General features: G+C 46.3%; 1 protein-coding gene and 1 long non-coding RNA gene across 3 annotated transcripts in view; one reads left to right on the forward strand and one right to left on the reverse strand.

The window, feature by feature from the left end:
- Ippk (inositol-pentakisphosphate 2-kinase) overlaps positions 1-20,881 on the reverse strand; it is a 53,512-nt gene extending 32,631 nt beyond the window's left edge. Inside the window, exons 1-6 of one of the 2 annotated variants that reach the window (XM_005320871.5) lie at positions 20,619-20,881; positions 9,182-9,229; positions 7,670-7,765; positions 4,410-4,476; positions 2,958-3,079; positions 1,745-1,834 (exon numbers count right to left, since the gene is read on the reverse strand). In XM_005320871.5, the coding sequence (XP_005320928.1) occupies positions 1,745-1,834; positions 2,958-3,079; positions 4,410-4,476; positions 7,670-7,765; positions 9,182-9,229; positions 20,619-20,699 (504 nt within the window). In that variant the 5' untranslated portion in view covers positions 20,700-20,881. The remainder of the gene's footprint in view (positions 1-1,744; positions 1,835-2,957; positions 3,080-4,409; positions 4,477-7,669; positions 7,766-9,181; positions 9,230-20,618) is intronic. The other variant, XM_040271221.2, reaches the window with a different exon arrangement.
- Positions 20,882-20,998: 117 nt separating this feature from the next.
- LOC144370015 (uncharacterized) lies at positions 20,999-27,003 on the forward strand. The gene is made up of 2 exons (XR_013429924.1): positions 20,999-21,263; positions 22,962-27,003. It is a non-coding gene; the product is annotated as an uncharacterized LOC144370015 (long non-coding RNA).
- The last annotated feature ends 298 nt before the right edge of the window (positions 27,004-27,301 follow it).

A 27,301-nucleotide genomic window follows, 5' to 3' on the forward strand; every position in this document is an offset into this window, starting at 1 on the left:
ATATAAAAAAATATGTTAATTGAGAAATATATATGTATATTTATTCTCAATGACAGCTGAGAAGGGTGAGGCAAGAGGATCATAAGTTTGAGATCAGCCTCAGCACTTTAGCAAGGCCCTAAGCAACTTAGTGAGACCCCGTCTCAAAAAATAAAAAGGGACGTGGCTCAGTAGTTAAGCACCCCTGGGTTCAATCCCCTGTACTGAAGACAGCAAGAGAGAGAATGTGTGTGTGTGTGTGTGTGTGTGTGTGTATGTGTGTGTGTGTGTGTGTGTGTGTGTGTGTGAGAGAGAGAGAGAGAGAGAGAGAGAGAGAGAGATATCAAAAGATTTCATCGTAAGACCCAAGACTGTTAGAAGATGACGATACAGGAGAAAAGCTTCATAACACTGAATTTGGCAATGATTTCTTGAATATGACATCAAACACACAGGTAATGAAAGAAACAACACACTGGACTTCATCAAAATTAAAAACTTCTGTGCATCAGAAAACATTAATCACAGGGAAAAAAGGCAAGTAACAGAAAATTAGAGAAAATACCTGCAAATCAGATATCTCATGAGGTATTAATATCTAGAATACATTAAAAAACAACAACAAAAAAAAAAAACTATTTCAGAAATAGGCCAAGAAATTGAATAGACATTTCTCCAAAAAAGATATAAAATGGCTAATAAGCACATGAAAAGATGGTCAACACCACTAATATTAAGGAAATGCAAACGGATACCAACTCATGCCTTCTAGGATAGATATAACCACAGAAACAGACAATAACAAGTACTGGCAAGGAGAAATCAAAACCCTTGCACATTGCTGGTAGGAATACAAAAGGTCCAGCTGCTATGAAAAATAGTTTGGTGTTTCCTCAAAACGTTAAGCACAGGATTACCTTAACACTCAAAAATTCTATTCATAGGAATCTACTAAGAGAATTAAAAAACAGGGTCTCAAAGAAGTACATGTACTCAAATGTTCATAGCAGCACTGTTCATAATAGTCAAAGGTGAAAAATGATCCACATGTTAGAATTCTATTTAGTAGATAGATGAATAAACTAAACATGGTACATTCACAATGGAATACCGTATGGAATATTGTTATAAGGAAGCCAGAAAAGGAAAGTAGTACTGACATGCTTCAACATGGATCAACTTCAAAAAATTAATGCAACATGAAAAAAAATCTAATCACAGAAGGCATATTACTATTATTAGTCCATTGTGAAATTCCAGACTAGAGAAATCCACAGAGACAGAGCAGACTGGTGGTTGGTGGAAGCTTGCAAGAGTGGGGGATGGAAAGTGACTGCTAACAGACAGGGTTTCTTCTTGAGATGATGAAAATGTTCTGGAGTTAGAAGTGTCCATTGCACAACCTTGTGAAAGAGTAAAACCCACTAAATTAAATAGTTAAGAGGAATATTAATGGTTGTGAACTATATCTTAAGAAACTTGAACTTGTGAAATGAAAAGTCAATAGGAGCTGGGGTTGCAGCTCAGCGGTACTCCGCTCGCCTAGCAAGTGCAAGGCCCTGGGTTCAATCCTCAGCACCTCATAAAAATAATAAAATAAAGGCATTGTGTCCAATTACAACTAAAAAATAAATATTAAAAAGAAAAGTCAACAGGAAATATTCACATTTTCCTTAACTCTTCTGAAACCTCAGGGTGGCTTCCTCGGGAAGCTCAGACACCCTGCATGCAGCCCTCCTGCAACCTGGTAATCAGTTCTTCTCACCTTGAGGTGCTGGTGCATGCAGTAGCGACACACCTTGTGCTTCATCTCATGGGTAACATAGCTGGAGAAAGGAATAAACCCACATTTTGGCTGTAAAATAAGCAAATAAGGAAGAAAATAATATTTAGGGAGAATTCACACAGCTCTAAACATACAAGTCACTAAGATGATCAAGAGCAATGGGGGTTCAGGTGGAACGGCCCCAGAAGCCGTTTTCACTTTCAGCTTCCAGAGGGATCAACACTTCCCTGTCACATCATACAAATTTCTCTTGGCCTCCAGAGGACCCAAGGCTAGCATTCCCACAGGGAACATTGGCTCTGTACTGGCTGAACAAGAGCACAACACAGAGCAGCTTTGTGCTTTCTTTATGGAATGCAGATGAGAAGGCGTAGAGATGGACCCAAACTCCCAGCTCCAAGGAGCATAACCATTGTTCCTGCTGACACCAGTCCGTGGCCTAAAGGCATCCAACTGATAGTTGGTAGCTTCCAGAACATCAGGGAATCCAGCTGCCTTCTAAAACCTGTGTCCTCTGAGCACAAGCAACACGGAAGGCCTGTGCTCAGAGTTGGGTGCTAGAGAATTTGGCTGAGGATCAAGTGCTCAGGCCAAGGGCATGACCCAGAGATCACTGCCTCAGAAGTAGGAAGGATGGAGAGAGGTAATAGACAGATGTTAAAAAAAACTTCCTGGGAGGCTTAGGCAGCCACTCTCAACACGGACGGTAAAGCAAGGGGGCCCTGGCCCTTCTCCAGCATCTACTGCCCTCCCCCCACTAAAAGTTCAGGATTCCTAATCATGACACACCAGCCACTGTGCCTGTGGGAAAGTCCTTCCTGTGCAGGTGAAGTGATGAAAATGTTCTGGAGTTAGACAGTGTCCAGTCTAAAGGGCATCCCTGGAACTGATGTGTGTAGGATGACCTGACCTGCTTTCCCCTGGTGAACCTCGACGTGGGCTTGCCCCAGTCCAGGGCATTGTCAACTCCCAGGAAGGAGCCTAAACCTGGGCTCTGGGAGCTGCAGGAGGGATCCATGACTGGCATTCTCACTGGGGGAGATGTGGAATGTAGTAAGTGGCTCTGGAAGGACAGAGAAGCAGACCAAGTTCCTGCTGAGGGGCCATACAAGTACTTGAGGCAGACACCTCATGGCCTCACAGTCTGAGACCAATATTCCCCTTGCCCAATCAGTCTTCTCCCTGGGTTCACCTTGATCTCTACACACAGAATTGGTCGGTGCTCTGCAAAGCGGTAGGTTTGAAGTCTGGTTAAGTTGGGAAGGCACATAGCATAACCACTGAGAGTGTCCAGGTCCTTGTCACAACGAGACTCTGGAAGACAGCAAGAGTGACATCTGAAGGTCAGCAGGAGAGACAGTTAACCTCAAGGCACTGAAAAGAATCCTATGGGGGAGGGTCAACCTCACCCAAAACCAGCCCACCATCATGCTGGCTCCAAAGTCACTTAGAGCCCAGCTAGAAGCTCAACTTTACCTGGGTGCTCTGGGATGCATGACAGTAACAAAGTGGTTCATGGCAGGCCTTGGGCCACATGCCTCTGAACCTCAGTAATGGCCTTGGACACTGAGGCTGTGAGCTTTCCCAGTGGCATCACATGGGGCACTAACACATCCTCACGAAGAGAATAGGTGCTGCCCATGTGCCCTGTGGAACTTTCTCCAACCTGTCTCTGTACTCTTACCTTGGTTGATTTTGTCTTTACCCTTTTACTGTAATAAACCATATCCATGAATGTAACAGTGAGACCTGGGGTTTTTCTAGCCAATTATCAACCCTAAGAATGGCTTTGAAGGACCCTAAACATGCAACTGTTGGAAGCAAGGTTCGCCCTGGGAGTGGCCCCCAATTTCTATGGCTCCCTAAGCCCAGGAACTCAGAGAGGAAGGAGTCTGCAGCCCCTCTTCCTCTCAAGCCTGGGCCCTTCCCAACACATGGTGCTCCCATTCCGCCTCACAGGACTCTGCTGGAAACTGGTGTGGATAGAGCCAAAGAGCACTGGGCTCCAGGCCCCTGGGGTAGGCGTCCTTTCTTTCATATAGCAAGCCTCATTCCAAGTGGTTGCTATGAGGGACAGCAGTTCTTACCACTGTGCAATAAAGCTTCAACTATGATTGTAACATGAAGTAGGAATGCTGAGCAGCACAAGCAATTGGAAGCAAAACCCTGGAGCCAGCCTCTACCCACCTTGGTGGAGATGAAGACTGGGAACCCAGACACTGTCCTGTGCCAACAACCACCTCAGGCTCCCCTCCAGCACAAAGCCTGCTCTTCCCTGCCACAGCCAGACCCCAGGCCCAGAGCACTACTGGCTTCCATTTTCCAAATCAAATCAGGAAGGAATTCTATGGTGGCCAATTCCATCCTCTCACTGGTTGGCTGTGCTCTAGGAAGAGATATTTCCATGCTTTGCACATGAACTTTATGTCTTTGACAGTGACTATGGGGGAAAAAAGCTTTAATTTGGGTCTTGCCCATAAGGCCACCAGCAAGTGCAAGAAAGATAGGCATGGGGCCAGGGTAAGCACGTGTGGAGATGATAAAGTTTCTGGAAAAAGAACTGCTGCCACGGGATCATGTCAAACACTTCTGAAGTGATATTTTTTAAATCACAAACAATATTCCTAAACTAGGACATCCTTACCTGGTCTTTCAGACTGTATCTTTAAACACAGTTGTTTCACAAACTCTAAAGGCAGCTGAACAACTTCCTGTAAGAATAAACAAAACAGAGCAATTGCACAATGACAAGATAGCTGATGCCACAGAATAGCAATGCATCTAAACAGGGTTAGCATACACACAATGTGAAATGAACCATTCTATCACAATAAAAAAAAAAAATTTACAGCTTAAATTCATTATAGGTCTTGGTGATAAAGCTGGTCTATTTCCAGAACCAATCCAGGTTAAACAGAGATGCCAACGTTTCAGTGTACTAACGGTGGCTGGCTCTCAGAGTGGCCAGTGGCCATTCATACCACCAGACTCCCACCACAGAGCCCCTCCTGCAGTCCCCAATCCTCACAGCATCTGCGGACACAGAATAGAGCCTGCAGCAGTTCTCAGGCCACAAGGAAGACCCTTGCAGAGCCCTCACACATCCTGAGCATTTCATGCTTCCACCTAAGCAGCAGTGCCAGTCTGATGATCAATGTCAGGGGAGATGCCTGCACACCAGGGGACTCGCAGCCACAGGGGACCCACAGAGCTACTGCCCAGCACTTCTCTCCACTCAGCTGCTTCTCTGCTGAGTGAAACTAGATCCCAGGTGAAAGGGATTCAGCTGAGGTCTCATTGCTCACCATCTTTCCTTTCCTTTTGTGTTTTCAGGGTGGCTGAATTGTCCCAAAGGGACGCAGGAGACCTGCCTATAACAAAAATGCTGGGATCCTGCCCATGAGGAGATCAGCTTCTCCATTCAGGCCTGGCATGCCCTGGCCCAAACATCAGTTCCCCAGCCTGCTGGGCCAGTTTCACCTGTGATTTCATTACCTACACTTGATATAAGCTGACAACAGGTGAGGTACTAAAATACCAAGTACTGACTCAGGTAAGGTAAAACAGTGGGAAACACAAAAGTGTGAAAACTGAAAACCTGGGTTATCTCACTAAAGTCCCAGTTCTTATTCTGCTTTAAAGAAATCACAATTACAAAAGCACAGGTGCCTGTCTCTAAGCTGTGTAACAATGATGATAAGAACTGCATGATGATCCTCCATCCTGGAAGCACCTTAGTCCCACACTACCAAGCACACCAGGGGAGACACAGCAAGCACCCAGGTCTCTGGCCAGACACACAGAGACCTTCTAGGCCACCCTCTGCCTCCCGCCCAAATGAATCCACAGCCACCCAGTGAAGAGCTGACCTGGGTTCCTTCAATACAACATTAAATTATTGATTTTATGATGTGGATGTCTATGTTTTAAGTCAAGATGAAATGTCTATAGTAGGCAGCCCCTTTGAAGTTACATAGCATTGCCATCCAACCAACCACATGAGCCCAGTGACAAGCAGTCCCTGTGTGTGGCACTAGCCTGCAAAGAGCCAAAGTTAACATCCACAGAATGCCCCTCTTGGAGACATGCCACTGACACGGAGTGAGGACCTCCAGATGTGGTACCATCCTTGAAGGGATACTGCTCAGAAGGACATATCCCAATCTGGCCAACACATCGGCATGCCGAGGATCAAACAGGGAGTCAAGGCCACCCCAGTAGCATCCAACCTCATGTAGATCTGGTCAGAAGAGAGGTGGAGAGGCTGAGGCTGTAGCTCAGTGGCACAGCACTTGCCTAGAACATATTAGGCACAGGGTTCAATCCTTAGTACCACATAAAAATATTCAAAAGCATTCTGTCCATCTACAACTACAAAAGACAAAAAAAAGAACAGAGGCAGAACTTGTAAAATTGCAGACCTCTACAGTACTTAAGAGCAGTGGCTGGAGGACTGAGGGGAGTTCCTTAAGCTCTCCAGGTCCCTGAAGATGCCTAGATTCACATCATGCTCCCTCAGCAGGCCTGGGGTCAGGGTGTGGCGGTCACTGTCTCCCACAGCCTTGGCACAGGGGCTGTTATGTCTCGTCTCAGGGCAAACAAGATGCAAATGTCCTCTCAAGGGCTTCACTCACCTAACTTGCTGACACATCCACCCTTGCTACTAGGGCAGGTGTGGCCCTGCAGCCCTAATGATGCTGTCACCTGGGGAACACGTCTGCCTGGAGAAGCTGATCAGGCCCACACTGCAAGCATCCTGCCAGCACCTGCTCACCTGAGGAAAAGCAAGCTGACTCTGGCAAGTGTCTTAATGTGGAGGCGATACATAGTAGGTGACCTTGTGGGCTGAGCTGCCATCACTGCGAATTACTCTACTATGACCTTGCACATCAAAGACAAACAGAACCAAACCCAGAGCCACTGCTGCAGACAACTCTGACCCTGCCCCCTACCTCAAAGGAGTCCCTACCACCACCCCACAGGTCACCATCCCTTGCACTCCCACATCCAATTATCCCAGCCAGTAAACACCATCGCTGCCATGTCCTCCACCCTCCCAGAAAGAGATCTGAAACTCACAGGACCAGAAACACTCCCACTCAGCACAGGAGCCAGAGTATGGGCAGCAGCACTTCCAGCACTTCTGCAAACATTCTCTCCTCAAGGAGAATGGTCGGCACAGACACCATCCAAGGGGCACAGTGTGGAAGAACCTCACGACTCTTCCTAAAGCAGCACCCATGACCTCCAGATGTCCAACAAGACCACAGTGTGGGAAACAGGCCACAGAAGGCAAGCCTCCTGGCAACAGCTAAGGCAGAACTGAGGACGCTTTCATGGGCCCAGGCCTGAGGCTCTGCTCAGAGGACAGTACAGGTCAGACAGGTGGGTCAGGGTGTGTCCTGTCCCCACTGACCTTAAGTAAGCAGCAGGCGGCTCCCGCACACACAGCAGTGCTAAGGGTTCTCACAGCTGTTCCTCTAGACCCAGGTTTTAAAATTATACTGGGCAACTGGAGCTCTTGGTGGGTGTGGAGAGCAGGACTTGCCTCCAACCTCACACCCATGTGCTCTCCACGAGGACAGGCAGCCCCAGCCAGGGACAGGGAAGGGGCTCCCTTTGCTTCTTAACCTACTGGAAGTTGTCCCTTTGAGCTTAAGGACAGGCCGACACTCATTCAAAAGCCCTCACCAAGCAGGAGGGCCAGGGGAGGTAGCAGGCTTCTCTCTGGTCCTCATGGTCCTCAGCATCTGCTGAGCTGCCTCACAGCACAGGAAGGAAAAGCGCCTGGAGACTCTGAATATATGGGGTTTTCAAAAGCACCAAGTTCCAAAGGAAAATCAAGATGCTATTATTGTTCACACAGAACCCACCCATGGATAGACATGAACAAAAGTCACTTACCCCACAGTGAACATAGTTCTCCCCCAAAAATTCTTTCATGACATTTTTGCCAAAGTCCACTATGTTCTGTAGGTGCTGAAATATCTCTTCTGAGGTCTGTAAGAGACAAGTTTAAGATGGCCTCAAGATGGACCTCTGGGCAGAACCCACCAAAGTTGGGGGGACACCAAAATCCCCAAGACCCTGTCACAATGGCTGCATCCAGGCCACAGTCTTTAGCCACCTGTTGTGCTGCAAAACATGTGAAGAAAACGCCAACTAGAATGTGCTGCCTCAGGTGGCTTTGGGCAGTGCAGTCAATGGACAGGGGATAGACAGAACAGAGGATGGAGCCACCTCTGGGACACATCTACTGAAACAGAATCCTTTGGGTCATTTCTCTTCAGCAGCTGAGGCAAGGAGCCCGGGACGCTGGGGCCCCTCTGGGCGCCTCGGCTGCTCATTCCACTCCACTCTCACTGCAGCCCCACCTGCCAATGACACTCCAGTTCCTTCCTCCCCTGTGAAACCAACCCTGTGAGGCACCTGTGTGTGCTGCCACGTCCACCCACCAATGGGCCCAGGCTTTCTACGACCTCTGCCCACAGACACTCAACCCACTGCCCTAGTGAGATGGTGACACATCAATCCTACACGTTCGACATGGCTAGCACCACCTCAAAAGCACTTCACCTGCCACACTGTGGGGTACCCACCCTCACAGAAGGATCAGACCCACCCAGGAGGCCTCATGGGTAGAACAAGCCAGATGAGTGTCTCAGCCTCTCCCTCAGAGGATGTGCTGGAAGCAGAGAAAGGGCCATGGACACAGGAGCCTCCACTGTGTAGTAAGCACCTGTGAACACCTGAGACTCACATATACCGGGAGTTAGACAGCTGAGCACGGGGCAGCAGAAGTTTTCTGGGGGTCTATGACACTGTATTGGGAAGACTTGGTCAAAAGAAGCTTAATTATCCACCAGACCTTGCCCAGAGCCACTTCAACACAGACTGGCCACCAAGTGTCAGTACTGTGCTCACAGATACAATTAACCACAGATGGGTAAACTGGGGCAAGGGTACCAAGGGACTGGGCAATGCAAAGCTGAGACCTGGTCCTAGGTTCCTCACCCCAAACAGGGCCCTCAAGCAGGACACAGAGGCCAGGCCAGGGCAGGTCCTGCTCAGCAATACACAGACCCTGTCATGGTGACACATGGTGAAACATGGGTCAAAGTGCTGGGGCCTGGCAGTTCTCATATCAGGAATGAGCACCCACCCCTTTCCACATTCCATTGGATGCTTCTGCTGTGTTTAAAATTTCTGCAAATAGCATTAATGTTTCTGCAGCAAGGAAAAATCCAAGTCCTTTTTTTTTTTTTTTTTTTGTATCAGGGATTGAACCCAGGGGCACTTATCCTCCTGCCTCAGCCTCCGAAGTGCTGGGATTACAGGCATGCACCACTGCACCTGGCCCCCAATTCTTCTTAAATAACAGTCGGAATGCCAGGGTGGCCCACCCACCAATCTTACCTTCTTCCTATTTGGAGGAAACTTCAGGAAACGCAGCACTACACAACGCTGTTGGAAAATAAAACAGTCTGATTAGTACTCGCCTGACACCCAGGCACAGGAGTCAGTAGCTGAGAAGGGGCCAGAAAGCAAGGAGGTTCCAGGACTGAGGCTGCCAGGAAGGACCCAGAGAAGGAACACTAGAGTGAAGCCACTTCCAGGGCATGTGGGTAGCAGGGAAGCCAGGAAAAACTGCCTTTGACCAAGCCTGTCCATTCCTACTTATTTACCTTATGGAAATAACTAACGGAGTTCAAGTGATTTTTAGCTACTTTGTATAACAAACAGTTTATAATTCCAAGTGTAAACAATCTAATTGCTCACCAATAGTGGGGACACACCACAAACCATGGAATACCATGCAGTCATTTACAAGAAAATAATGTGTCAGTATTTAAAGACAGACATGCAGTCATCATATACTGCTACATACAAAGCATCAGCCCACTTTCATAAAAATTCTCTCTATAGGGGCTGGGGATGTGGCTCAAGCGGTAGCGTGCTCGCCTGGCATGCGTGCAGCCCGGGTTCGATCCTCAGCACCACATACCAACAAAGATGTTGTGTCCGCCGAGAACTAAAAAATAAAATATTAAAAATTTCTCTCTCTCTCTCTCTCTCTCTCTCTCTCTCTCTCTCTCACTCTCTCTTTAAAAAAAAATTCTCTCTATATATATACATATACACCTATCTACAAATAATCCTACCTATATGAATTTTAAAAAACAGGCAAGATCAACCCCTGGTGTCCACTCCTCAGGTAGGTGGAAATGCCCCCAAGGAAGGTTCCAGAAGGGAATGGTAATGAGATTTTGTTACTTTATCACAATTAAATGAAATTCATAACCTCAGCACTTTTCTTACAGGTATGTTACACTCCAATGTTAGGTTTTCAAAATAAAAACTTTGAAGTAACAAATACATATGATCTGTTGGTATGAAAAGGTCTGAAAAGACGTTCAACACAAGTTTAACAGTATCAGATCATGACCACAATTTTTTTTTTATGTTTACTGGAATATTCCAAAATGTTTTAATGTTCATAGTACACAGAATAAGAACACATATTCTACATGGGAAAGAGTGTGCCTGGGGCAGGCTTCACCTGCACAGAGGAGTGGGAGGTGGTGACTGGCAGGAGTCCTGGGTAGCACCCATGAACCTGGCAGGGGCAAGAGTAGGCAGGGCACATTGGAGAAGGCTTAGAGAGCACAGCTTTCTAGAAGATGCCTAAGGAGCAATAAGGCCCAACAGAAAGGAAATCAGCCCTCAGTCCTGGGGAATGCCCACTCAGAAACACTGTTCCTCCTAAAACCCATCTGTCCTAGTTGGGACCTCTTGGTCCACGAGTTCCTCCTCTTCCTTTTATACCTATATCTACACCTATATCTATCTATCTATCTATCTCTATCTATCTATCTATCTATCTACCTACCTACACACACACACACACACACACACACACACACACACACACACACAACATATATGAAACTTTTTAAATTTATTTATATATTTTTTTAAGCGACAGGATCTTACTATGTTGTCAAGGCTGGCCTTGAACTCCTGAATTCAAATCCAACCTCAGCCTCCTGAGCAGCTAAGACAATGTGTAGACTACAGGCATAGGTGCTGGCTTCTACAGCACCACCAATCCTCCCTCTTTTCTTCTTTTTCGGGCAGACTGGGGATTGAATCCAGGGATGCTCCCTCTGAGCTACATCCCCAGTCCCCCCACGCCTTTTTTTTTTTTTTTTTTTGAGACAGGGTCTCTTGCTAAGTTGCTGCCCTCAAACTTGCGATCCTCCTGCCTCAGTCTCCTACATAGCTGAAATTACAGGCATGTGCCACCACACCCAGCTTCCCCAGCACCCCTTAGTGAGCTCTCATTCCCAGTTGGTGCCATATACCAGGCTTCTTGTGAATCCACTGAATAAATGTGCCCTCCTTCAACACCAACTACAATAGGAGGGCTGAAGTCTATGGCATACATACTTAAACTGTCAAGGCAGGCATCAACAATCAGTCCTGGAAATCAACTGGCTAACACACTTTCATAGAAAGTGTATCAGAAGTTTATACACAGAAATCTAAACTCTTGACAACTTTTCAGAAACTCACTCTCCTTAACTGTTATTCACTCCTCATCTAGACACAATAGGCTGTTCTGTTCAAGGGCCTGTCTGATCAATTCCTTCCACAATTAGACACCAAATAAGAATGCTGCCACTCACAGTAAGTATTTCACACTACAAACATATGTTAATGAGTAAAGTGAGTTAAGTTTCCCAGGGTAAGCCTGATCATGCTGGAAAATGTAGTAAGAAAACATACTCATGCCCTGATCAACAGATTAACCCACACTGCCCTGGCCCATCCACAATGCAAGCTCTCCTCTGTGCTTCCAACAGGGCCATCCATGCCACCCACAGAGTTCTGCATTATCTAGAGGAAAACAGTCTCTCTCAACTTTCCAGGGGCCTAAAGGGCTAAAAACCAGATTTTTATAGCCAAGCAGTCTTAAGAAAAGCAATGCAAGGCAAGTCATGTGAGCTTTTTCTTCACAGAACTCTCCACTACAGCCTCAGAGAAAGGAGTTCAAAGCCCCATGAAATTCCAACTGTGAGGAACACAGGAGCCCCTCACCTGGAGGCATCTGGCCATCTTTTATCTTTATCTTTTTTGTACTGGGTATTAAACTCAAGGGTGCTTTACCACTGAGTCACATCCCCAACCCTTTTCATTTTTTGAGACAGGGCCTCACTAAGTTGATAAGGCTGGCCTCAAATTTGTCATCCTCCTGCCTCAACTTCATAGTTACTGTGATTACACCCATGCCTCATCATACCTGGCAACACTTGCCTATTAATACAGATTCAGATTTCCAAAGTTTCTGATCAATATGTTCCTGGTAAAGGCAGGAAAAGCTAGTCTTTTCTGTTTATTTACAAATGGAAATTATAAACTTCCTTTGCATTAATACATACACATAAAGTGGCCCAGCTTCAGCCTGGAGGGAAGCCCAGAGATCAAGGCTGGATCCCCAAGATCAAGGTCATGCAGGATGAAACAGGCCTTGGATGGTGGCCCGAACCCCAAAGGAACCCTACATGTCCTTCCAACTGTCAGGATCCCTGTGGCTGCTGAGTTGCCAGTTTGGGGGTGGGGCGTGTGCACTGGCTGGAGAGCTAGCCCCTGGCAGAGGATGTGGCACAGGCCTTGCCAGCCCTGTGCAGCAAAGAGGCCTGCCAGCACCCCTTCTGGAGCCACCCCAGTGTGTCCTCGGCCACCCCATCCATGCACCATGGCTCCGCCTCCCTGTTAGAGGTCATTCCCTTCCTCTCAAAGAGCCAGAACCGACACCAACAAAGTCTGAATGTAGTGATGTGTCCATTTCAAGGTAACTAAGCTCTCTCCACCTACCCACTTATCATCCAAAAATGTCACCAGAAACCTGACCAACATCCCCAAGGAAACTGCAGAATCAGCTTAAAATGCCAATCTTGATCAATACCAACACTCAAACACACTCAGCTAGCCTATCCCGCACAGCCAGTGCCAACTGACCCTCACAAGAGGCCTGAGCAGAGGGGACCAGCTGGAGGTGGGAGATCCCCTGGCTATGCCAGGTAGAGGCCATTAGGCAGGTGGTGACAAAGCCTGGTGACACTCATGCAGGCTGATGGCAGAAATTAGGTGAAAAAAAAAAAAAAAAAAAAATCAACCCAATATCAGTTCTCATTAACAGAATGATACCAAGAGGCACCCTCACCTGGAGGAATCCAGAACTGAAAATTAACAGATTTCTAACTACCCAAAAAAGGTATAAAACTGGGTAAAGACTGGAAGGAAGTGCACCAAAGTATAATAAAAGCTAGTATCTAGGTGGGAAATGTGGAGTGATTTTTACTTTCTTCCTTCTAATACTATATATTTTCCGAAGAGGGAAGAAATAATGATTAGTAATAAATAAAAATGAAAGGCCACAGAGAGCTCACTCTCCCTCCTCTTCATGGTTACCATAAGGTGAAAACAAATTTCCTACAACATGTCTTACTGCCATGATGATCAGCTTCACCTCGAGCCAAAAGCAGTGAATTCAGCCAACCATGGACTGAATCTCTGAAACCAGACTCTGTTGTTTATCCCAAAGAATGGAAATCAGGATCTGGAAGAGATATTTGTACTCTCATGTTCATTATAACACTAGTCATAGTGATGAAGACGTGTAAACAAGCTAAATATCCATGGAGGATGGATGGATAAAAGAAAATGCATACAACAAATATGCACATCATAAAATATTATTCACCCTAAAAAAAATAGAGAACTTCTGCAGTGTGATACAACATGGATGAAACTTGAGGATACTGTGCTAAGACAAACAGAAGGACAAACACTGCATGATTACTCAGCTATGAAGATCTCTAATATAGACAAATTCATGGATCTGTAGAGTAGAATCACTGGTGGTTATTAGAGAATAGAGAAGTGAGGGAAAAACGTGGCATTACTAATAAATGGACATAAAGTTTTAGTCAAGCAAGATAAATTCTAGAGATCTGCTATATAAAGCATACCTATTAATGACATTATATTCTACTCTTAAACATTAAATAGGAAAGTAGATATCATGTTGTTTTCTTACCACAATAAATTATTTTTAAAAAGCCTACAGTGAACCAATACATTAAAATGAACACCTGCCAGTGTGAAGACAGAGAATATTTGCCAGTCAGCCTTCTTCACTATGACAAAGTTCCTCAGGAAATCAACTTAAAAAGAAGAAAAGATTTATTTTGACTCATAGGTTCAGAGGTTTTGGTCTGTGGTAATTCAGTTCAAGGGCATTCAGGTCTGAAAAGGTAGCACATTGTGGAGGCAGCACATGGTAGAATAAAGCTGTTCACTTCATAGCAGTCAGAAAACAGAAAACTACAGAAAGAGATGGAGGGCCCAATATTCCCTGCATAGGAAATATTGTCCCCAACAATCTAGCTTCCTTCTACTAGACTAGAGTAGTGTAAGGTTCTAAAGGTTCTACCACCTTGTAATACCACCACAGGCTGGGGTCCAGGCCTTCAACACATAGGTCTTTGGGGAACATTTAAGATCTAAACCATAACAAGGTTTATGGTCCCCTGTTATGGAGAGACCTTCCATAAAGATGAACAGGAAAAGGCTGTCTCATCACCTACAAGGCACTCTTAAGGTGTGGGATGGGAGTCACCCTCTAAGTCAATCATACCAAAGTCCCCTGTCCTTTCACAAGTTGGTTATTCCATCATAGTGATGAGATAACCTAGGAAGGTGACCTGAAAGACCCTGGGAAGCTGAGATTAGGCTACTTTCAAAGGGAGACAGAAAAACACAATAGCATAGGTGTCACCCCTCGGAATGTGGCCAGAAACAGCACTCTGCCAGCTTTTCCCAATCAGTGCAGATGACTCCTAGGCAGGAACCATGGTGGACCCAAAAATGCATCTAGTGGGGCGGGCCCCCTACAGCCCTTCTTCATCCTGCTCTGCTCTGTTCCATCAGACAACACCACCCAGGTCTGCCAATCACCAGGAGCAGAAGATGCCAAGTCACTGACTTCTGCAATACAACCAGAAACACATCCCCAGGGCCCCCAGGACTCAGCAGTCCAAGAAGCAGGGCTGCCAGGGCTGGGCTCCACTAAGTGCTCCCACTGGTACAATTCAGCCTCAGGGTGAACTCAACCTCAGAGAAAAACCACAAAGCAAACCAACAGAGAATGAAGCTGTGGTAAAGGAAGGTGCCTGCGAAGCTGTAATATTGGGAGGGAGCCCACTGTTCTGCAGGCATGCAGGAAAGCCAGGAAGCTGACCCAGGAACCTTGTCCAACCTGGGCAAGATACCTCCTTCCCAAGCTCTTTCAGCTCCAGCTTGACCTCTCGGTCATCCTTACATCCCCAGGTGTAAACCATGGGGGAGGTACTAACCCACAAAAAAAAAAAAAGAATGTGCCACACTGATGATATAACTGAGAAAACGGGAAGAACTGAAGGGACAAACTGGGACAGCCTGGTGATACCTAAAGGATGGCAAATCTGAACACGTGTGAAGAGAAGGCACAACTCATGGCAGCACATAACCGAAGAAGCACAGCAAGTATGGGGACCCTGGGACTGCCTGCCTGAGCTGCACAATAGCCATGAAGCAAGCCCAGTCAAGTGCAGCCTTGCTCTCCAGATGCAGCAAGGCCTCCCTCACCTTCCTGTGTTGCAGCTCTCAGAAGAAAGTCACTGGGGAGCTCTATCTCCAACTGAGTTCTGACCAAAGAGGAGGAAAAAGTGGCCATGTCACCTGGGAAGACGTAAAACCAAACAGATGAACACCTTCACATACTAGTGAGGCACAGCGCTAAAAACCACCAAAGAGAATTTAAAAAAAAAAAAATCCTAACCATGCAATGAAAAATATAAATTAAGGTATAAATAAAGTGGGGTCACATGCAGAGCTCAGCAATAAGATAGAGTGGGACAAGAAAAGAACAAATCTCACCAAGAAAGAAGCCATATTACTGGACATGGTGGCACACACCTGAAATCGCAGTGGCTAGGGAGGCTGAGGCAGGAAGATCCAGAGTTCAAAACCAGCGTCAGCAAAAGCAAAGCCCTACACAACTCAGTGAGACCCTGTCTCTAAATAAAATACAAAATAGGGCTGGGGATATGACTCAGTCTAGTGCCCCTGACTTCAATCCCCAGTACAAGACAGAAAGAAAGAGAAGGAAGGAAGGAAGGAAGGAAGGAAGGAAGGAAGGAAGGGAGGGAGGGAGGGAGGGAGGGAGGCAGAAAGACGAAGAAAGAAAGACAGACAGAAAGAAGTCATATCAGCAACAGCAGCCTATAAGAACGCCAATAAAAACCTTAAATGCAGAGGTTTTTTTTTTTTTTTTTTTTAAGACGCTAGTGGCAAGAAAACGTTGACTATTTCAACAAGAGCCCAGAGCTTAGGGATATGCCATATGGTTGCGAAAAAACAAAGAATATCAACACTTATGGGCTTCCAGCATCTCCAGAAAAAGTGTGATTAACAACATTCCTATAGCACTGAACAACTGCTTTCCACCTAAGCTACGAAAAATAATTCTGTAATGAATATCTTTTAGTACAAAAATCTTTATTTTCATTTCTAATTATCTCCTTTTCAAGAATACAAGAATACATGAACAAAGCTGGGCACTGTGGCGCACACCTATAATCCCAGCAGCTTGGGAACCTGAAGCAGGAGGATCATGAGTTCAAAGCTAGCCTCATCAAGTTAGAGAGGTCCCAGGCAACTTAGCAAGGCCCTGTCTCAAAAATAAATAAATAAATAAAAAGAGCCGGGGATGTGGCTCAGTAGTTAAGCATCTCTTGGCTCAATACCTGGTATTCAAAAAAAAAAAAAAAAAACTTGAATAGAAATTAGATCAAAGACTATAAACCATTTAGAAATCCTTTTTCCTGATTTTTTTTTTTTTAAATGGTAGGGATTCAAACCCAGGACCCCAAGCAAGCTAAATGTACATTCTACCACTGAGCTACACTCCCAGCACCTTTTCTTGATTACTATGTGTATTCATTGTAGAAAATGTAGAATATATTTTTAAAAATTAATAAGGAGCTGGGTGTAGTGTTATGCATACCTATAGCTCCAGCCACTCAAGAGAGACTTAGGTAGGACTGCTTGTGTCAAGGCATTCTAGCCCATCATGGGCAACATAGTGAAACCCCACTTAAAAAAAAAAAAAGGAAAGGAGGCAAAAATAAATCTTGATATGGTCACAAAGTGGTAACTACCTGTAACATTTTGATGTATTTCCTCCCACATATATACTTAAAGCCACACCACACTATACATCTTTTGTAACCTTTTTCCTTTTAACATTGTAAACATTTACCCAAATTATATGGAATACAGCATAATTTACCTCATGCAGTCTCTGTAAAATAGCCATTTAAATTGTTTACATTATATATATAAAATACTGCTATATTGAAAGTAAAAAATCTGAAAACCAGATATCCTAAAACAGAAGATGAGAAGAGAAACAATGAGATGACCCTTCACCCCTGACTGCTTGACCTTCACACCTGCAAAGCCCAGACAAACACCACAGCACTAACCAATTTGCAGAAATGATGTGAAGCTCTCCTCAGAATCTGAGAAAGGCTACAAAACCGGAATGACTGGAAATAAACAGTTCTCTACACAAGTTTGACAAATGTTCTTTGTTGGCAGGTCAATGGAGAGCAAAATCCTTCAGGTTACCTTTGTCAACAAGAAGGAAAACATGACAGCTTAGTGTCATGACAAGTGCACACTGTCTGCCCCTGCATACCAAGGCCTGAATGACCCAGAGACCAAGTGCCCTGGATACCTTACAGATGGAAGGATAAACCAGACATAAAATGACCTTCACAGGACAAGCCGTAATTCAAAACCAATAAGGTCAAAGGGAAGGAGCAAGTGCAGAGACCTGGGGACAAAAGTCCAGCCCAGTAGCATGGAGGATAGTCACAGGTTTTGATGACCTATGATATGGCTGCTAGCTCAAGTGCCATGCACTCAGGCAGCAACAAGGTAAGTATATGTCCAGATGCAACATGCCCTGCTCAAGAAGCCCCCTCAGGGTCCATGCCTAGGGCTCCAGACACCAATGGGGGACAGTGTCCAGGTGACTAACAGGAGGCATGCACGTCAGATGGTCCATACCAGATGAGCAGAGGAAATCAGGTGCTGTATCTGGGAAAGGGATATCTACACAACTGTCCCAAACAATAAAGAACATGTCCTGTCAGACAACACTGGAACCATCTGGGCCACTGGGCTGCCCCTGAAGGAAGGGGCTATGGGGAAGATGACTACCACCTGTCAGGAATGCTGTTACAACTCCTCTCTATGGGCTGGCCTGCATTCACTTTCCTGCCCACCCTGAACATGCCCCACCACCTCCAGCAGTCCACACTGAGTTCCTCAATCCCAGGCCCCAAGTCCTGCATACCACAAAAGTCTTCCTCTCATTTTACACTTGCATATGGCAGAAGACGCATCACTATATTCCTTCTATTGCTGGCCAATGACAGTGCAGATGTCCCCACCTAGACCCTCAGCTCTTGCAGGTCAGGCCTCAGATGACTGTCTGCACCTGCACTGTGCATCATGCTCTCGTGCTGCAGAGGGAGGATTGATGGGATTTTATAAGGTCAGTGCCCTCTCAGAGACAGTGAACCTCCATCTGGAAAGACTTGGTGAAGGCCTCCATCTCTCTTGGATTGGATGATACTGATCTGGAGAGCTGAGCAGAGAAGCAGATGCACCTATGCCCAGATAGAAATAAGAGCAGTGCTTGTGCCTAAGTGCTCACAGGAATGGGAGTCCTCCAGTTCTTACTCACCCACCTTCTTTCTAACCACTCATGTACACACTCCTTGGGCACAACAGGCCCTGAAAAGCTGCCTTCCAGGGTTCACTCTCTTCTCAGCCCAAAGCCTGAGCATGCCAGCAGGGATGAGCTGGCAGCCAGGCTCGAGAACCAGGCCAAGCACAAAGGCTTCTCCAGGCTTCTCAACACAGCACAAATTCAGTTTACCTACATTAGATGCAAACATCATCCACCTTAACTTCGTGGGAAACATTTTCTTATGAGATGGTTTGTGTTGATAAGCTTCAATTTCAAGTGAAGAGCTGAAACTCTCTTCACCAAAGAAGAAGGCGCATAGAGAGAAAATTTAGATTTAAAATTAAGGGCTAGGAAATAAATAAAATAAAATAAAATTAAGGCTAGGGTGTAGCTCAGTGATTAAGCATTTGCCTAGCATGCTGAAAGCCCTGGGTTCCATCCCCAGCACTGCAAAAATGTAATGATAAATAATGATGATGATGATAATTAAATAAAGCATGAAAGCATGGGTCCAGGACAGCCTAATGGCTGAAGGTAAGTTAAAAAGGTACAAGTAAAAAAAAAACAAACAAAAAAAAAAACACAACCATGACGAATGGAGTTGTGCAAAAAGGCAGGAGCTGGGCTACCTTGAAAATGCCTCCTTAGGGAAGGGAGGGTGGACATGTGCCTGTTGGGGACAATGGAGAGAGATCCAAGGGTCAGAGGTAACTGCACAGAAGCCTCTGTTCTTCTACCCTGGGTGTGCTTTTGCTCCAAGTCTAGAACTTGCTCCTTCATCTACCACTACTTTTGAAACTTAATAAATCAGCTTCCATTAGAAGGGGAAGCTTTAGGTTAGCCTTGTCCATTATTAACTCACCTAAAGGTCATAAATAGAACCTGTGGTCTCAGTTCTTTAATTCCCCAATTATGCTAATGGGTAACAAAATACAAGGATAGAATCATGGGCCAGGTGCCTACTCCAGAACCTGCACCATTCCTGAACAGCTGCTGTAATGGGGCAGGACCTTAACTGCTCTGAGTTCTGCTTACTTCACCTGACCAAGGGGCTGATAGGTATCACTGGCAAGGCATAACTTGTCTGGCTCCCTCTCAATTGATCTTTCCCGAAATGCCAAAGCAAATTCTATTCCTAGTTCCACTTTACAAATGCAGGCACTGAGCCTCCCCATACGGTGGCAAAACTGGGAATGGTCCCAGCTCCCTGTGCTTCTAAGTCCCGCTCTAAATCTTCCCTACCTGGCATCTTTCTCCCTCCTACCCACCACGTTCCTGCCGGGTTGTACCAAAAGAGATGTCAAAGAATTCTGGGCCACAAATCCATAGGCTTCTCTTCCTGTATCCACCTCCTTGAAAGTCTTCACTGCAGTTTCTGAAACTCACTGAGTCAGGAAACTTTAAATTCTAAAAGACTCCGGAGGCGAATCTGTAGGCAGTACCCCGTTATTAACAGCAGCAGGGAGAACAGCAGAACCTTCGTTTCATAAGGCTGAATTCCCTCCGTGCCTGGAGCGACAGCATCCTAGGCACTTCCCCCCTGTGCTGCCCAGGCCTGGTCCCGACTTGGCCTACACCCAGAGGCCAGCACACGGGCAGAGGCTGCACTGCGTGAGGCCTCTCGGCAGCGACCCGGCGTGGTGGGGGAGGGCTCAGAACCCACGCCGGGGACTAGGAGATACTTGGGATATGGGGGACCGAGAAGAGGGGAAAACTGAAAGGCCCAACGGCGGTAGTGGCACTGGAGGCAGGACCGGGGACCAAGCGGGGACGGGATCCAGAGGGATGAGAGACAGACATGGGGTCTGGGGGATGACTGGAGACCGAACTAGGGAGAGTGCTGGTGGGTATGCGGGAATGAACTGAAGAGTTGCTAGAGGGATGAAGGACCCAAACTGGGGAGATGCTAGCGGATATGGGGATGCCCCGAAAACCCGGGCCCTCGGGTAAGGCCCTGAACCGCGCCGCCAGACTGCCGCTCACCTGCGCGTGGGCCACCACCAGGCTCTTGTTCCCTTCGCCGTGGTACCTCCATTCATTCTCGTCCATCTTCCCTTCTTCCATGCCCCGGCGCGGCCCTGGAGCCTCGCAGTCCGGGACGTGAGGACGCGAGCTGGGGGCCACCCACCTCGCCCGGCTCCAGTGGCCGCAGTCTGGGGAGGAGCGCCTGTCAGCCGCCGACTGCGGTCGACTCCTCCGCGGCTACTCGTAGGCGCGGGCCGCCGGAAGCCACGCCCCCGGTGACTGCCATGACCAAGCCGGGCAACTTCCGGGATCCCGCCCACTTCACCTCTTTGACCGCAGCAGTGAATGAGCCAACGGCCATCTTAGGTATTGGCAGAGTGACTCACTTCCGAAGCGCGGTCTTGGGAACCGGAAGGGAGGTTTCCGGCCCGAGCGCCGGATGTGAGGCTGGCTAGAATGACCGGCGGCTGCACGGCGCCCGGGACCCTTCGGCAGTGTCTTGTCTCAGCGTTTGGCGTCTTGGGGCTCGAGACCGCTGGACGGTGGGACCCCAGCAAGGTGCTTGGCGTCTCTGAGCCTCATTTTTCGCTTCTGTAGAATGGAATATGACCCATTGCACCCTCACGGGATTACCAGACGCAGAGCATCCGTTGGTCCCGTGAGGTAAAAACGTTGTCGTCCTCGCTTTCCACGGGGGAAAACATGGCCCAGCAAAGCGAGAGACACCCCACCCCCTTCCCTGGTGGCGCTTTTTGCCCGCGGGCCTCCAGGGACAGAGGTGAGGCGGAGGAAAGCGGCCCTAGGCTTATTCCCTAGGGCGGAGAGCCGCTGTGAGGCTCACGTGTCCTCAGTCTCAGGATCACTTGATGCTCCTAGCAGTGACTGAGGGGCCAGAGGCTTTTGCTGATATGGGTTATAGCTCTCGGTATTACTGTATTTTAAATTAAAACAAGAAGTTTGACCGGCGTGGTCGCGCACGCCTCTAGTTCCGTTGACTTGGGAAGGTGGGGCAGGAGGATCCCAAGTTCGAGGACAGTCTACGCAACTTAATGAGACCCTGTCTCAAAAGGGGGAAAATGTAATACGTGGTAAAGCGCCCCTGGGTTAATTCCCCAGTACTCCCCTCAAATGTTTAGCCGTATTTTTAAATTTAAAAACGAACACATTACATGTAATTAGTAGATAAACTTAATATCCCGAAAATAAAGAAGAGTGATGGTGTTTTACATTTTTTGCAACTCTTTTTAAAGCTTAGTGGATAGTAACGGGATTCTCAGATCTGCATTAGGTTTGCTGCAATGTTAAAGATTGCTTTGGTTGACGTATATGAAGAAAACCGAGCCTAATGCAGATATGTGATTCATAAAGGTAGGGCCGTCAGACCTAGTCTTGAGAATGGCTTACTGAGAGCCTCTCTGGGTACCTGCCAGGCTTTGGGAATAACAGCGAAATGACGCTAGAAGATCAGGAAAATGATCTAACAGCTTCAAGCATCTCTTTTTCCTCTAGCTTGGGATAAAGGGGAGGCCAGGTGGGAGGCTGTTTAGAATCCTCTGCAGGAAAGTTTCAGAAATGGTAGTAATAGCCACTCCTGGAGGTAAACAGACCCCAAAGGGGTGGAGGGAACAAGCACAGAACAGTGAAAAGACTAATAAAGTTCACCAAGGCCTGACTTCCCACACCTACAAGGCCAGGAGACCCTAAACTTGAAAGAAGTGCTGGAGTCAGAATCATACTACATATCAATACCACATTAAGTCTTAAAATATTTGCTTGAGGAAACCTTTGTGGTGCTGGAAACATTCTAAATCTTTATCTCCCCGCCCCCGCCCAAAGAGGAGTGTTTATCACAAAGTATCAGCCATAGGAATGGGGGACATCAGTTTTTTGGTTTGGGTGTTTTTGTTTGTTTTGTTGTTTTGTTTTGATGCCTTTGCCCCACATCCCCTCCTTTGCACCGCTCCTCTATTCAGTTTAGGTAGTCTGACTTACCTGGGCTTAATTCCTAGTCTCAAGGCTGGGCTTGTGACTTTGACGCAGGCAACCAGGAATTACATTCCCTGGAAATTACATAAAGGGGTTGGTTCAGGAGGTACAGGGAGGTGATACACAGGATCCTGTGAAGCTCACTCCTGTGACTTACACTGACCTGAGGGGGAGAAGCACTTTCAGCTGGCTGACAGAACAGCCTCATTAGCTTATGCTGCCAGTAGTGTCCCAGGCAGCATAGGTGAATCAACAGGAAACAGCTGAGAAATAGCAAGTACTTTGTTGACCAGATTGCTTTAAAGCTTCTGAGCCAATGAATTCCATCTTTTGCTTAAGACAGTGTAAGCTGAATTCTTTTTACTCCCAAACCAGGAACAAGAGTATACTGGATCACCTCCTCAGGTGGATATTGGAAGCAAAGACTGAATGTGTATTATTAGATAGGATTCCTACATAAGAAGTGTATGAACTGAATTTTAGGTCCCCCAGAAATTCTTATGCAGAAGGGCAAACAACAATGTGATGGTATTTAGAGGTGAACTTTTTGCAGAGTCATGAAGGTGGAACCCCTGTGAGGCGATTAGTACCCAGCAAGAAGGCAGCCCTCATCAGAACCCGACCATGCTGGCACTCTGATCTCAGAATTATAGCCATCAGACTGGCACCCTGAGGACAGGAATACAGCTTATATAGACAAAAGGGTGGCTCCTGCAGGCACAGTCAACTGGTGACCACAGACTATCTGCACCATAATGCTAACCATGGTGATCTACACGTGTATGAAGTCCATCTGTACTCAGCTCTCGTGTTTGGGGAAGAGAAATTCCCAGCAAGTTCAAAGGGAAGATGGCAGCCATGTGCCATGTATGCCTCTAAACTGGCTGCAGCTGAAGTGGCAGTTGCCACAGCCATGATGACAGCCACAGAGGCTGGACCAAGGCTTCTGGAGTGACAGCAGCAAGAGAAATGACCTCCAGCGCAGCAGCTGCTGAGCAGTAGGTTGCTGTAGAAACAGTGAAAGCCACAATGGGCACAGGGGCTGCAAAGGTGGCATAAGTGGTGCCCTGATCCCGTTCCTACCCTACCTAAACCTTGTCCACAGAACTGGTGAGGCCATGTAGCTATCCCCAGGGGCAACAGTGGGGACTGTCAGTCAAGTGGTGCCTGCTCTTATTGGTCCCAGGTTGCTTTGGCCAACTGCAAGAACAACCTTTGAAAACAAAGGAGAAAAACACCTTTTGGGTTGGGTCAGGCCCTTTGTATTCTAATCTCATTTCCCCCTTACGAGATTTTTTTTTTTTTTAAAGAGAGAGTGAAAGAGGGAGAGAGAGAATTTTAATATTTATTTTTTAGTTCTCGGCGGACACAACATCTTTGTTTTGTATGTGGTGCTGGGGATCAAACCCGGGCCGCACGCACACCAGGCGAGCACGCTACCGCTTGAGCCACATCCCCAGCCCCCCTTACGAGATTTTTATCCTCTTTAATCTCTCCCTTTCTTCCCCCCACTCCTTACTGGAGGCTTCACCACTGAGCTATATCCCCAGCCCTTTTATTTTGAGAAGGGCTCCCACTAAGTTGCCAAGGCTGGCCTTTAACTTGCAATGCTCCTACCTCAGGCTCTTGGGGTGACAGGCCTGCACCACTACTCCAGCTCTCCTTAATCTTTTTTTTTTTAATTTAACGTTTTTTTTAGTTGTTGATGTACCTTTATTTAATTAATTTATTTATATGTGGTGTTGAGAATTGAACACAGTGCCTAGGCAAGCGCTCTACCACTGAGCCACAACCCAGCCCCTCTCCTTAATCTTAAGGAGTCAGGATGAAGGTCTCTATCTTCGGTTAACTATTTACAGCTGACAACAGGCACTGACCCTATGGGTCCCTGGAGGCATTAAAAATCTCCCACTGACTGTTCTCATGACCTATAGGACCTGATTCTTCCCGCTAAAGGGAAACCATGCATAAATATCAGTTTGACCATGAACCTGGAAGACACAACTTTATACCAAAAGGTTAAAAACATGAGAAGCAAGTTTAGTGGTACTCCACATGCTCTCCCCCTTCTTTTTTTTTTTTTATATTTTATTTACATTTTTTAGTTTTCGCAGACACAACATCTTTGTTTGTATGTGGTGCTGAGGATTGAACCCGGGGCGCACCCATGCCAGGCGAGCACGCTATCGCTTGAGCCACATCCCCAGCCCTCTCCCCCTTCTTGGTCCCTGATGTACTTTCTTTGGAGCAGTGCCCACCTTGATCTTCCCAACATCCCCCCTCTTTTAGCTGCTTAGTTCTATGCTCTGCTCTTTTTCATTTTTCTTACCCAGTAGACCACCTTTTCTCCTGTGCCCAGCTAATCATTTTCCTTGTTTTCCTGCTCTACTGCGTCATGAAGAACAGTTATATATTCCCCCATCTGCCATTCTTTGAGCTGCCATCTGTGAATCATGTGGCTGATTCATTAGTGCTCTTGTGTGCAATCCATTCTTGTCCTCCATATTCGCTGTCCATAACATTCAGTGATATTTGCATAAGACAGACTATACCAAATCTACACATTCTACCTAGCAGCCCATGCTCACAACTCTTTGGCCTCAGGCTATGGATACTTTTTGAAACTATCCATGGCTCCCTACAACCTTTCAGATGTCCTTTCACATCCTTTCTTTTACACTTGTCTGCAAACAGTCCCAGGAAACATCTGCATCTGATTCTCCTACTCCTGTCCTTGCATGTCCAACCTGACTTGCTACTGGGTCTCACCACTCTCTCCCTGAGTATTCCCACCCATCTTATCCTCTCTTCCTTCCCCATCATTAGCTCTTATCTCTTTTTAGGAGCTCTCCTTCAACACTGGCTCCAGTCCTCTCTGCTCCTACATTCTCTGTGGACAACCGACCCACTGAACTCTAGATAGATGCCACCGGTGTGGTTGGAGTCTGCTGGGCTTGTCAGCATCTCTCCCTGACACTGGTCACTGGTGCCTTCCTTTAACTGGTGCCTTCCATAATGCTCAGAGTCCCTTTTCAGATCTAGTCTGACTCTCTTTGCTTTACATTAAAACCAATTATCCCATCCTTTGGGGTATTCACTCCCTTTCAACTACCCTTGCTGTCTTCCTCTAAAAAGACTCAACTATCTATTCTGAAAATCTTCTCAGCTGTTACCTGTCTTTACTTATTTTCTTACCTCAAAATTTCTAGAACAAATAGCCTAAAAGTGTTAACTATCTTTACTATCTGCTCATTTCTCAATCTGGTTTTCATTACAACTTCCACCCTCCAAATTTAGTCAGGAGTCTCTGTGGATGTCTGCTGTGCAATACAAATTTAACACTGAAACTGAAATGGTGAGCAATAGAAATGAGAGGAAGAAAAGGTGATGAAAGAATAGAGGACACAAACAAGGGGTGTGGTGTTTTTTGGGTGGGGAAAGCTACACAGGGAGAGCCAGATAGAACCCTCCATTCATAGTTGACAGAAGCAAAGATTCTGGCAGCCACTTATCCGCAAGACATGCCAATCACCACTGTTGTTGGTCCTCTTGTTCAGGATACTCCCTTAGTAGTTGCTAATGATGTTACCAATCAGCTGAGGGTTTTTTTCGTTTGTTTGTTTTGCTCAACTTGGATAGAAATCGTGAAAAGGCAAAGTACAGTTCCCTTTAGTGTTATCAGCTCCAGCTCTTATTAGTGTTAACAGTGGAGCAGCAGTGGCTAAATCAAAGGTTGCTGCAAGGACAACCACACAATCAAGGGAGCTGCATAGCTGGCCAATTCCTTCCCTACTTGCTCATCATGCAGAGCTAGTGTGGCCACTTGGCTGTGTGCTGGGGCAGCAGTGGTAGCTGTCAGTTGAATGGCCATGCACAATGGCACCTCCCGGTGATCCCAGGTGGCCTCAGCTATCTACAAAAATTATGTACACACCAAAGAAATAAAAAATGAAAAAAAAAAACAGAAAAACCTGTATGCAGCAAAATTATCCTTCAAAAGTAAAGGAGTATCCCATTAGCATGCAGAACTTTTGTTTTTGCATTTTTTTTTGTGTGTGTGTGTGTGTGAGAGAGAGAGAGAGAGAGAGAGAAGGAGATGGGATTCTGGGAAAATGGTAGATTAGGAAGTAACAGGAATCCATCTTCCCACCTAGACAACAATTGTACTGGCAGAACCTGCTAGAACTCTAGAGGATACTGAAGGTTTGGAAACTCCACAGGCAGGCGTAGATGGTCAATTGCAGTTAATGTTGGTCAATTTTAGGCATTGGTTTAACAGTAACTTCTCATCCTTGACCCCACAACCTCATGGTAGGCAGTCATGCACTTATTCCAGAAAAGCTTATGTTCCCCAAAATATTCATAAACTTGATTAAAGATATGAATATAAACATTCAAAAGCTCAAAGAACTCCAAATAGGATAAAATCAAAGAGATCCACACTGAAACACATTATTAGTAAACTGTCAAAAGCCAACAGAATTCTTTTTTAAGTGTTGGAGATCAAACTAAGGCCTTGTACTTACTAGGCAATCACTCTACCATTGAACTGTACTATGTGCCTTTAAATTCTCTTTTATGACAGGGTCAGACACCTGGGACATCTGAGTAGAGGTCTCCTCCGCTTCTAGAGATATGCATGGAGCCCTGACTGATGACAGCAGCAGCTGTAACAAAGCAGTAGGGGTTGAGATAGGTGCCTGATGGCTATTGGT

The sequence above is a fragment of the Ictidomys tridecemlineatus genome, chromosome 13 (genome assembly GCF_052094955.1).
Source record: "Ictidomys tridecemlineatus isolate mIctTri1 chromosome 13, mIctTri1.hap1, whole genome shotgun sequence".
NCBI classification, from domain to species: Eukaryota; Metazoa; Chordata; class Mammalia; order Rodentia; family Sciuridae; genus Ictidomys; species Ictidomys tridecemlineatus.